Below are 13,316 nucleotides of genomic sequence, written 5' to 3' on the forward strand. Positions count from 1 at the left end.
TATTTATTAAAAATAATTATATAAATATATAAAATAATTAAAAATATTGTAAAATTTTGAATAAATTTTTATTTTATAAAATATCAAAGAACGATTTTCAAAAACTGTTTTTTAAAATAATTATCAACCAAGTCCTTAAGTTTGAACAAACCCTTCTTAAAAATACAAAATTCAAAATTTTAAACCATTAATATTTTGGTTTGAAGTTTGAAGTTTGAAGTTTGAACACAAGGGGGTGGGAATATTTTGAAGGGGCGTGAAGAAGACACCTGGCCCTGTTGAACAACCCAAAAAGAAAAAAAAAAGGAGAGCAGAAAGGGAAAAGGGAATAAGGAAGAGGTGAATGAACTTAAAGATCACATCACACACTAGCAGATGCGATAATGGGATCAGTCTTTCTGAAGAATCTTGGGGGAGGATTCTTTTCTTAAAGAAGTGATAAAGTGGAGAGACAAAAGAGAGTAAACTCACATACACAGCAGCAGCAGCACATACACCTCAACCTCAAGAGGGGGTTTGGTACAAGTCCCCGTGTACCATATACACTTATTTATCATCAGAATCCCTTATAATATAGGATTCAGCCATTCAGCTTTGATTTGCTGTGCATTTGGATGGATTTCTAAGTGGTGGGCCTCCTCTTTCTTTTCTTTAGGGGGTGAAGGCCGAAGGGTTTGGTTCTTCTTCACATACAAATCAATATATGTACAGCGTTTTCCAAGGGATTGCTTTGCAAATCGTGTGGAGTAATGCACCCTCTGTAGTCTGCATGTGCCCACAATCTACAGTAGATATTCTCTACATCTCACTCCACTCACCTTTGTCTTTCTTTTCTTTTTAATTTCTCATTCACATATCTATACATATATATTAATACTTACTGCATCAAATCAAACCTAATCAACAAAATCCCTTGTTTTCTTCTCTGCCTGCCTCTATTATTATTATATTCTCATTACTTCTGCTCGTGGGGTACCCCCATTTACCCTCTTCAAGACTATGATTTGTAACCCATCCATTATTATTTAATAATTTAATGACATGTTTAAGCCTTAATTATTGTATAGAGGCTACAATTTTAAGCATTAATAGCTCAACATTTTTGCAGTCAACTTTTCATCATCTTTGAGTACAAGAAAAAATAATATTCTTTGGGATGGAATTGACGTGGCAGGCAATTAGTGGATGATTGTTACCAAATTAACTATATAATATGTACATGGGTACAAGAAAATTAAGCCTACAACATGCATGTAACATAAATTTAATATGGGGATTTTTTTATTTAATTTTTTTTTTTTTTTTTTTTATGTGGGTATATTGTGATGAGCGTTCATGTTACTATCTATATGGACCTGGAGACATATAGACCACACAAGGATAATCAGTGTTATAAGGCACGTTTGGTTTAAAATATCAAATATTTTGAGAAATATTGATGGGAGAAACTATATAATATAGAGTTATGGAAACTAGCCATGAATTGAGTTCTAAAATTTGACTAAGGAGAAGAAAACCCATGCCTTACCTAATGACTTTTTTTTTTGTTATTTTCGTTCTATATGGTTTTTGGAGAGCCCACGAAATCGATGAATCGTAGCATTTGAAATGTTTAACAGTGATTATAAGAAACGTTTTATCTTTCTAGCATTTGAAAATAACTTTTTGGATAACAATTTTTAAGCATTAGCAAACTTAAAAACGCTTTTTAAAAGTATTTCCTAAATTTTATCAAATATATAATTTTTTTTTCAAAAATAATTATTAGGCTAAAAAAATGTTTTTAAAATCACTGTGACACAACTCTAAATTCCGAAATTAATTATAAAGTGAGTTGGCAACAAAATTTTACCTAAATGGAAAAATTTATTAATTTGATATATGACTTCAATATAAACTTTATAAGAGATGAATTGACAATGACAGAAAATGCCAAGTTATGATAAGAATTCAAAATATATTGCTGATCTTCTTGTCTCACCTTTTAAGGTTGTACCTATATATGGAATCCAATAATAATAATTTTTTTTATAACCTTAAAAAAAATTAAAATATAATTTTCTTATTAACGTAAAAAAGCTTTCAATTAACCTTTTTTTACAAGTATTAAAAGGGTCTTTTGGGTATCAAATCTCTTTTATTTTAAACCACTTTAAAAAATTAAAATGAAATGTAAATAAACATGGGTGGAGTTGTTGGATGCTATAAAGCCCAAGAGGACCCAACCCTAAGAAAGAAGTTAGAGAGTCATATTTTATTTTGTTACCTTAGCTTATAATGTCTTTTTCTATTTATTATTATTATTTTTGGCTTGGCTAACAAGTGGCATGCTTTGAAGGTTCAAGGAAACAATTGAAAAAATAAATAAAAAATAAAAATAAAAAATAAAATAAAGTTAATGACATGCTTTGGAGGGTTCCAAGGGGGGGATTTTTTTGTAATTGCATGAGTTCACATGTCTGTTTAAGAAATTGGAGGATTCTCACTTTCCACCACACACACACCTCATAAAATATGACCCACAAATCATGCGTGAAACAGCTCAATTAGATTTGCTGCATAACAACTCAGAGAATGGTATCTAATCCAAAAGATCTCCAAGTAATTAATTAATTCAAAATTAAAATTTAAAATAAAAAAATAAAAATCACACTGTATTTGGCATTAATTAATATTTTTATCTTTTTTCAAACATTTATTAAAAAATGGCTGATTTTTATCCACTAAATTGAAGAAAATATATTCACATTTAAATGGGTTTCCTATAAGATAGAAAAGTTGAAAGATTTTTGGGGTTTTGGTACATATATAGGTTGGATATCATATGGGGTTCCCCAGAAGACAATCCCAATGAAGTTGCTATAAGATTTCTAGAATCTTTAATTTGAATGTGATTTGGTCCAACTTTAGAGTATATTTTATTTAGTTTACCTTTCTAAATAAGTTGCTTATCGAATTCTTAATTATATGGGGGGGGGGGGGGGGGGGGGGGGGGGGGGGGGGGAGGGGATTCTTAGGGTATTTTGAGATATGACCATAATCACATGCAGAATGGGACCAGCCCAATATCAGAAACTTTCTTCATCACTTGATGGGGGTTTTGCTTTGATCATATGTGTAACCAGAAATCAAAGAAGAATGATGCCCTTTTTTTCTCTCTCTGGTGAATTTAAATTTTTTTTAATGCTTCAAATCATAGACAATCACTTTCAAGTCATAGTCTCCAAAGTCTATAGCTAATGAAAAAAATAATGATAATAATAAGCATTTTATGGAAGTTCTCAAAAAAATAATCAAAAGGGAAGGGGGTAAAAAAAAGCATAAACTCTAAAGTATATATATATAAATATATGCGACTAAATCTACACAATCCGATCCAGCGATGCAATAATTACTGGGGGTGTAAACAGCTTTAAAAGGGCATAGGAGATCTCTCATTTTCTCAGCAAAGTCTGGCAGGAAAGTTTTTCTTCCTTTTCTTCTTTCTTCTGTTTTTTTTTCTTCTGCAGAGGAAGGAGTTTGGGATTTGTGGAGCAAATTCTCTGGATCTTCCCCCTCATCATCACAGAAAAAGGAGATGGGTAGCAGTTATTTTGGGGAACCAAACATGGGAAATGAAAGATCTGGGTCTTCAAGGAAAGGCAAGAAGAGTAATTCAGACAAGCCCAAGCAGCCCCAGAGAGGGCTGGGAGTTGCTCAGTTGGAGAAGATCAGATTGCATAGTCAAATGGGTTGTAGCTACATGCCTTCTCTTCATGGTCCATATCCACTACCCTCAACCAGGTCTCCCTCTCCTTCTTCCCTTCTCCCTCTCTGTGGACATGTTGAGGGTACTATTATGATTACTGTGTGGAGTTTTAACTGGTTTTATAGAATTCTCATGGAGCTCCACTACTGTAATATACATGCAGGAGGACATGAGAGTGCAAACAGCCTATTCATCAGTACCATCATCGTCATCTTTTTCTTATTCACCATCCTCATCATCCACGGCATCTTATGGTTTCCACCCCAATATGATGGTATGTGGACTTGCTTTTTTGGACTTCTACAGCCTGAGGATTTTTTTATTTTTTTATTTTTTATTTTTTGTTCTTTTTTTCTCCCTTTTCGGCCATGCATATATTCAACAAAGAATTCATGGGTTTCAACTTTGTGACAGTTTTTACTATTAAAATCATCCTATACACACCCCTTTTGGGAGGGTGGGGCGTGAGTGTGGAAGAGGACTCACACAAGAATTTTGATGGATTCTGCATTGATGTTGATGATGATTCTGTTTAATTACATACCATAGTTATGCATATCATCTTCTTCATCATCACCATCTGCATCACATTCTTTCCATCCAAAATGTTTCAAACAATTCCAACAAATTTTCCATTTGAATTCGGTTAACTCAGATCTTTTAGCTTCTTTTTCTTTGTAGTTCTTCAAACTCTAGTCACTGGCACTAACCCTAGATACTTGCTCCAGACGAATTGATCTATATTTCTGCACCTTCATATCATTGTTTTCATTGGGACTTATCATCATCATTAGTCGCAGAAGTCTTTGGTGGATTCTTCTGTATATCTTTTCTTCATCCATAAATTCGTGGGGTGACTGAAACTGTGGAAATTGACCGGTTTTGCAGATGGGTCTGAGTGAAATGGATAGGTCAAATATTAGATATGGTGATTCTCAACCTAGTACTACAGCGAGGTACTGAAACTGAAATTAATTTATGGGTTTTTTTTTTTTTCTTTACCCTCTTCTTGGAATTCTATTCTATTAAGAAAATGCTGAATTTCCAATGGATATATGGAATCCATCAAAACCAGGTGGAACCCCGGCAATGGTACTGAAACGGAAATTAATTTATGGGTTTTTTTTCCCCCTCTTCTTGGAATTCTATTCTATTAAGAAAATGCTGAATTTCCAATGGATATATGGAATTCATCAAAACCAGGTGGAACCCCAGCAGTGGCACAATGGAGACCCAACAGTATTCACAATTGAACATGACAAGACACCTTCTGAATCTAGAAGTAGAGGTGATTAATTGTTATACATTCTATTCTCTATATTTTTTGTATGGATGATATATTGTTTGGGCAATGAAGACTATTACTTAATGACCCTTCTTTCCTTCGATTTTATCTTATAGGACTCATTTCAGAAGAAGAGAAAGAAAGACCGGAGCGATTCATTGGGCTCAAGCAGTCAGAACTCTGAATCAAGTGACACTCAAGAACTAGACTTGGAGCTCAGACTGTCGCTTTAATCAGCTATTCACAGCCATTCAGATGCATGGATTGATATATTTTATGATTCTACTTACAATTCAAAAGTTCGATATAATTGGTGGGATTTGCAGAATGGCACTAGTCGAGCAACTTGAGTTATATTTTAGAAGGAATCTTGTGTAATGAAAGGTAGATTGACTCTTCATAAAAGATTAATGCAATTTTCTACTTGGGTCATTTCATGACTATGGAGGAAATGAGAATGTCTTGTTTACTTTCAATTTCTTATATATATTATTATATATATGCATCAAGGTCTAGCAGACAGCATCTAACAACAGCATAGCTTAAATTCCTTGAGCTTTATTTGATTTCATGGATTTTTGGAATGGCTTCTATTATCTTACTCCTATTGCTCAATAGTATTAACTTTATTAAAGAAGGAAAAAAAAAAAAAAGAAGGTAAACCAGGTGTTGAGCTTGATAAGGAAACTGCCAAACCTCTTGGTCTTGAAAGAAGATTAAAGGTTTTTTCACTCAAGGTAAAAGTGAGGGAAACCATCTCTGAAAATTTGTCTTTCCACATGAACAGTAAGTTATCTATGGTCAAGATGATCATAAATTGATTTGTCCTTGCAAAGTACTAATGCTACCCAGATCCAACTGGTCGAATTAAATATTGATCAGAATGATCAAGGGGTGTGTTTCTTCAATATGCTAACGGGAAATCGATTGGCTTTGAAAGAATTGCTCTTTGGTGCCTGTAGAACCCTAAATGGATCGACATGGATTTTGGTGACATGCATGTTGGCATCCGTGTATTAGCCCGAATTCACATCAAACTTTTGATGAACTTCTGGCTCACAGGAAACCTCCAGTGAATTATGAATGAATGGAGAAAGATTGATCTAGAATGCCCTAATTGGGGGAGACATGCCATCATAAGCTTCTGCTTTGGTGGAGTAGACTTTGTTGGTCAATATCCAATGTTGGATTTTAGCTTGAAGAAAAGACTACTTGAATCATAAGAGGATATATATGGCGAAAGCCCTAGCTAGCTAGCTCTCATGGGAGACCTACCATCTTGATTATTTCTAGTTTTTTGTTTGTATTTTTCACTAGTACATACAAGTTACAAGAAGGGTTCTCAAGAAACATTTGCTAGCTAGGGTTACTCCTGTGCATATATATGATGTTTGATATTTCAATCCAAAATGTGATATATATATATATATATATATAGACTATCACGGGTTATGGAATTTTGCTGGAAAGGTTGCTAAAGGACAGCATGGCTGCCTCCAACGTTAAGGTGTGCTTCTGTTACAGTAAAATTATGCAGCCACCAAAATTCATTTTTCACATGTCAAGTCCAAAACTGCACCCCCAACACTCTATTGGCACTGCTAGAAAATTCCTACATCAGGACAAATCAAATTAAGGTCATTATAACTATAATCTTCGAGGGAAAACTTGAGAACTTAGGGTGAACTTAGTTAAACCCCGAGGATACATTTGGTTGGGATAAGATATATATATCCTCAAATATGATTTCCAATGGGATATGATATCCTTGAATATATATATCCTATCAACATAATATTTTTTAAGGTAACATATTCAATGAGATATGTTATATCATATTTATATTTAATTTGTGAAATAAACAAAAATAATAATATAAAATATATATTATTTTTAATATTTAAAATAAAAATGATATCACATTCAAATCTTTTCTATTTAAAAAAATGAAAATTTTGTTATGTTTAACAATATTTATATTTACAAATAATTTTTTTTATATTATGTTATTTAATATATAAAAATAATTTATATATTATATATTAATATTATTTTAGTTCTTCATTTTTAATCATAAAATTATTTTATAATAAAAAATTATTTATAAAATGAGTATATTAAAAAACAAAAAAATTGATAAAAAAAAATGAATTTTTTATTCATGAAATATGCATGTCTGATATTTTACTATGAGATTAACATATCTCATGTGAAATTGATGAAAAAAAATAGGATGAATAATATATCTCACCATTTATCCTATCATATGCTTGTTTGAATATATGAAAAGACAAGTGATGGGATAACTTATCTTATTCTAGCGTCAACCAAATATGGGATATAATATAATATTTTCTCTCTTATCTTATTTCATGTTATATCCAGCCAATCAAACACGACCTAAGAAAAATTAGGGTTTTTGGTTAGACCTAAAAAACATATATAGTTGATGATGATCTTTAACTGATGGGCACAAACCGTATCAACTTACTTGTCCATGGTACTAAGGAAAAGAGATGGTTAGCTTTATCAGGTGACATATGATCATGTCTCTAGCTGCTTTAACTTAGGAGTATTAAGAAAAGTCGGCAACTTTAGTAAGCAGTGTAAAAGCCATATAAATGGAGGAACTGCTAGGATAATATAAATATTTGCAGTAACAGCTGTATGAGTAGTGTCAATCAATGAAAAGATTAGCCAAGACAAGGCAAAAAGAAACACTCACTAAGATCATTACCTGGAATTAGAGTAAAAGTGATGGAAAAGGATTAAAGTCAAATAAAATAATAATTTCAGCCTTACTATTTAAGGAAAGCAGTTTTAGAAAAGTTATTCTTTACTGGCTCACCAAAAAAATGAGGCAGTACAGAACAGTAATAATTGTTGTTGTTTGGATGGTTTTCTTAAGCAAAGTTGGCAAGAATCAAAATTCTTATTTGGACCATTCCTGAATGGAAAAGTGATCATGACAGTACTGTGTTTGGATTGTAATCTAATCATTCTCACCCAAATGGAGAAAGATCATCCTTATGTATCATAGAGCTAGCTGTTTTAAGATTCCAAAAAATGATTTCTTTCTTAATATAGCATTCTTTTTAGCTAGCAATGTATATAATATTGAGCAGTAATACCTTCAATAAATCAGCATTAGTTAACTTCCCCAAAAGACCAAAGGGTGCAAGCTTTTCCAGGCTTTCACCAATTCACTTCCCCAGCTATATTCCTTCCTGATTCTCTCCTCAAAAGATTGGTCTAATAGTGATTTATCAAAATCCTGTTAGAAAATGCCATACTACCATATATATATATTTAAATTTAGTATATGGATGGGAATCTATATATATATCCTCATTTGCCTTTAGATGTACCATATCAGCAGTGTGCTATAAATGCCAAATTCATTCACCAACCGACCTAGGTGGCCTAAGGGATAATTGGGAAGCAACTTGGAAGGAATAATGACTGATCTGATGCCCACTGCAATGATTTCTATAGTGGTTTTCTTTGTAGGTTCTGTTAGCAGGCCCATTAGTTTTGATTTGTCTTTCATCTTTTCAAATTACCTTGTGGAATTGAAGATTCTTGGGTGGCTATTTTGTTCTAGTTTCTCATTTTAAATTCTGGGAAACATCGAGTATGATCATTGTCATAACCTGAAGGAGTTAGAAGTGTATGTTTTGAAAGCAACCTCACCATAAGAAAAAATAGCTACAAAGAGGAAAAATTACAGTGAAAACTCCATAGTCATTCTTGAATTTGCTGAATCAGGAAATGCCCAAATAGTCATCATCCCTTGGAAGGAACTCCTGATGATTTCTACTTGGTGCAATAAGTATATATCAGTTAGGTTGAAGACCAATACCCATATAAACTATCATGTCTAGAGCATTTCAATTCAAACATAAGTATAGCTTTTGTCGAAAAATGAAAGGACCCTCATTGCTCTTTTGAAAGTATAGCTATTAGCCAGAATTTAATTATAGATTAACTTAGGTGGTGTTTGTTTTTTTACTTAATTCTAAATAGAACCTTAATACTTAATAGTATTAAATATTAAGTTGTTTGTTTTTATAGTATTTTATTTCTATTAAGTATTAAAAAGTAAAAAAAATCATTGTGTTATTTTTTCTATTTAGAAAAAGCCACATATTTTGGCTTTTTCTATTTAGTAAAAAGTTTATAATAAGTCATGAAAAAGTAAAAAAACAAACAACCTAAATTCTAAAACTAAATGGTTTTCAGTAAAAAGCCAAAAAAACAAACACCACCTTAATCTTTGGGATTTCATTTCACAACTGCACCCTCACGTAACCCTGGGCCTACAAAGGTGGGGGAACTTTTATGTAATTCAAATTAGTATCAATTCCGAAAATCTTATCATACTTATTAATCTTAATGCATGGAATAATTAAATTCATGATCACAAAAGAGGAATATGTCAAGCAATAGTGTGTTCCAATAGGGAGAAAAATGCATATAGAGCCTAGAAACGGCACTCAGACTGAGACAGGCCTTCCCCACAAATCCTATCATAGATTCATTATCTGCCTTCTTGTCCCCCTGATTGTTTCCCTAAAGTTTGATATGTAGTGAAAGTTATATATATGCTACATCAATGATCAATGAGAGCATTCATAATGATTTAGACCATTAACTCATTTAAGAAAATGGGCATAAATTTTATTTATTTTTCTTTAATTTTTAAAAACTGTAGTCATTGAGATCCAATTTTTCATCAAGAATAGCGCTTGAAATTGATATTTTATGTGCTATAGATAGCAAGATCTGAGCGAAGTCTCCTCTAAACCAGCAACCATCAAACACTATTTTGACCATCTCTATAACGATTTCGGTTTTGGGCATGGACAATGAGACCACTAATTTTGATAGACTGTGATGTCGTTTGTAAGGTGAGTTTTTGGACATTAATAGCGTAATGGCTGTTGTCTTTGAAAACCAAGATGACCCAAAAAGACGAAGGACCACCATAAATGCTAAAAACAAGAGGCGAGGGAGAGAGAGAGGAGAAAAGGCTATCAAAGATATATCTGGTAGTGTGGCCCCCTTGAGAGCAAGAGCCATTGGAGGAGCTTCTTCAATGGCAGTCTTGCTAAGAGCCCTATGTCTCCTCCCTCTCTTATTCCATGTGGGGTTTGGACAATTACTGCCATTCTTTGGAGGAAAGTTTGGTAGCAACGAGGATGAATCAGATTCAAAACCAGATTTTGGTGCTGACTATAAGGGTGAGTGGGAGGTGGTTTCTAAGGATTCCGGGGTCTCCGCCATGCACTTGATCTTGATGCCCAAAAACAACAAGGCCATCATGTTCGATGCCACGGTCTTTGGTCCATCAAACATTCAATTGCCTAAGAGTGAAAATTGCCGTCCAGTTCCTGACAGCAAAACCAATGAAATTGACTGCTGGGCTCATGCTGTGGAGTATGACATTGAAACCGCAGAAGTTAGGCCACTCAAGGTGCACCCCTTTTCCCTTTCATTCTACCACATAGCATGCACGCATGCAAAGCAGCAATTGTAAAAACCCTCTACGTCCAAAATTTAAAATTTATCTATATGATTAATAGGAATTTTTGTTGCAATGATGTCCTACTCATGTCCTACAGATCACGGACTAGATCTACAAATATTGTATATATATATATATATATATATATAAACTTCACTTAACGATAGAAATGCATTTTGATAGAAATGCATTTTAAAGTCGTAAAGACCCTTAACCCCAAAGTTGGCAACATGAACATAATTGAAAAGGGGTCCATGCATGTATATATATAGGGCGTTTGCCCCTTCTATTTTTCATCTCCTTCTATATGTAATGCTAAATTCATTACAGGTTTTGACAAACCCTTGGTGCTCCTCCGGAGGGCTGGCAGCAGATGGCACCCTGGTGGGCACTGGTGGTTGGAAGGAGGGAGGAAAGAGCGTTAGACTCCTCTCTGGATGTGCCACCTGCGATTGGGAGGATTCTCCAAATGCACTTTCAGGATATAGATGGTATCTAATGCTTAATGATTATAGGTTTATTTTCTGTTCAAAACATTTTCCAGATGAGTAAATTAACATTTTGATTTTTCTGTCCTACTTGGATATATAGGTACGCAACACAGCAAATTCTACCAGATGGCAGCTTCTTCCTACTAGGTGGTCGTCGTGTGTTTAGTTACGAGTTTCTGTCAGCTCAAGGAATATCCAATCGCAAAAGCTTTAACTTCCCATTCCTCCGAGAAACCACTGATCTTGCTGAAAATAATCTATACCCTTTCGTCCACCTCTCCCCCGATGGAAACCTCTTCATCTTGGCTAACAACCGATCAATCCTTTTTAGCCCTACAAGTGGACAGATCATCCGTGAGTTCCCTGTCCTGCCCGGAGGCTCCCGCAACTATCCGGCATCCGGCATGTCTGCTCTCCTGCCTCTAAAGCTCCAAGGCGGAAATGCAAAAGACATCCAGGCCGAAGTCCTGGTCTGTGGCGGGGCAAAACCTGAGGCATTCAACTTGGCTGAGAAGAAAACATTTTTGCCTGCTTTGAAAGATTGTGGGAGAATTCAAATCACGAACCCCGCCGCCGCCTGGAAGATTGAAACCATGCCATCACGCCGAGTCATGGGTGATATGTTGCTTCTTCCAACCGGAGATGTTCTAATGCTCAATGGTGCCGAACAGGGTACTTCCGCCTGGGGAGCCGCCGAGGTCCCCAACTTCACGCCAGTTCTTTACAGTCCCCAAAAGCCTATGAACGAAAGGTTTACCGAGCTAGAGCCGACCTCAATTGCCCGCATGTATCATTCATCGTCTGCAGTTCTTCCCGATGGGAAAATTCTAGTTGCAGGCAGCAATACAAATCCAGGATACAATTTCAAGGGTGTGAAATACCCCACTGAGATGAGGGTCGAGAAGTTCTCACCACCTTACTTGGATCCATCACTCCAAGCTCACAAGCCAGTGATCCTCCAAGATTTCTCACAGGCCACGTTGAGATACGGGCAAAAATTTTTGGTGAAGATCAATTTAAGTGGTTGGGATGTAGAGACGACGGATATAAAGGTGACAATGTATGCACCACCATTCACGACACATGGGTTCTCCATGAATCAAAGGTTGCTGATCCTGGGGATGAACAATGTGAACCAATCGTTTCTAGGATTCTATAATATTGTGGTAACGGCGCCGCCATCGGGGACAATTGCCCCGCCGGGGTATTATCTTCTCTATGTTGTTCACCGGGGTGTGCCCAGCACTGGAATGTGGGTTCACATCCAGTAGAAAGGGTTCAAAAGCTTGGGCTTCCTTTGTGTTCCTTGACGTTTTCCTCTTTGACGAATGTAAGCTTCCTTTGTGTTCCTTGACGTTTTCCTCTTTGACGAATGTAGATCCATAAGCCGTAGAAAAAATTCAGAAGCTTGATTACCTCTTTTGTTCTTCACATCGTGATCAATTTTTGCCTTTGTTTTTTTTATCTTTTTTCCGTTCATATTAGTGGTCTGGATTTCAACGCTGCATTGGAGTACCTTTTTTCAAAAGTGCAATTACATTTTGTTTTCAAGGATAAATATATTCAAAATAACAAACAATTCAATTTTTTTTTTAAATATTCTTTGTTGATATTCAATGGGGCAAATGGAAATGACAATACATCAATGGGACAAATTCATGAATTGGTCACCATCATCCCAATCCTATTTATTTTAATATTAAAAGCAATACGACAGACACCTCAAAATACCCCCGCCATTGTAATCTCTAAATTGAAATTCAAGCTACCCCACTTAACACACAAGGCCAGGGCAGATAGACAAATTGGGTTTTCATCAAAAATGGAGAAGAGAAAAGGGTTAAGAACAAGACTCCAAGAACACCCAATACGTGACGCTCAGGAAATCGAGTGTTCTTGCAATTTATATAGCAAGAAAACATCTCAAGGTGTGCACCCCCACCCAAGGGGACTGGGCACCACTTTGCAGGCCACCACAGCTGGCCACCCCTGTCTGCATTAGTCTCGCCCACGACATTCTCCTACTCCCAACCGCGTCCCAGCTTGTCCACATCCTTAAACTTCATTTCAACCTCAACTTCTCCCAACATTCCTAGAACATACAACTAAAAAACAATTCCTACTTCATCTACGCATATACTTTTGCTTCCTATTTTTAAAAGCAATGCTCCATTTTCAAACAGATGGTGCACACCATTGGCTCAATGACCAAATATGCTAATAGCCAACATTTGCACACTGGGAAGATCAGAAGTTGAACCATGG

At 35.2% G+C, this 13,316-nt stretch overlaps 2 protein-coding genes across 3 annotated transcripts; both read left to right on the forward strand.

The window, feature by feature from the left end:
• Positions 1–3,421: 3,421 nt before the first annotated feature.
• LOC117924933 (protein SPEAR3-like) lies at positions 3,422–5,516 on the forward strand. Of its 2 annotated transcripts, none has more exons than XR_004652872.1 (5): positions 3,422–3,783; positions 3,912–4,022; positions 4,637–4,704; positions 4,824–5,036; positions 5,150–5,516. XR_004652872.1 is itself a non-coding variant. In XM_034843674.1 (5 exons), the coding sequence occupies exons 1-5, from the start codon at positions 3,578–3,580 to the stop codon at positions 5,264–5,266; spliced, it is 612 nt and encodes a 203-aa protein (XP_034699565.1). In that variant the 5' UTR covers positions 3,423–3,577; the 3' UTR covers positions 5,267–5,516. The 2 variants fall into 2 exon arrangements, 1 of the variants encoding a protein (XP_034699565.1); XM_034843674.1 differs by having other exon boundaries at positions 3,423–3,783; positions 3,887–4,022; positions 4,952–5,036.
• Positions 5,517–9,945: 4,429 nt separating this feature from the next.
• LOC117924966 (aldehyde oxidase GLOX1) lies at positions 9,946–12,466 on the forward strand. Its single transcript, XM_034843720.1, has 3 exons — positions 9,946–10,509; positions 10,891–11,051; positions 11,152–12,466. The coding sequence occupies exons 1-3, from the start codon at positions 9,970–9,972 to the stop codon at positions 12,320–12,322; spliced, it is 1,872 nt and encodes a 623-aa protein (XP_034699611.1). The 5' UTR covers positions 9,946–9,969; the 3' UTR covers positions 12,323–12,466.
• The last annotated feature ends 850 nt before the right edge of the window (positions 12,467–13,316 follow it).

Source organism: Vitis riparia, chromosome 11, assembly GCF_004353265.1.
Source record: "Vitis riparia cultivar Riparia Gloire de Montpellier isolate 1030 chromosome 11, EGFV_Vit.rip_1.0, whole genome shotgun sequence".
Taxonomy (NCBI): Eukaryota; Viridiplantae; Streptophyta; class Magnoliopsida; order Vitales; family Vitaceae; genus Vitis; species Vitis riparia.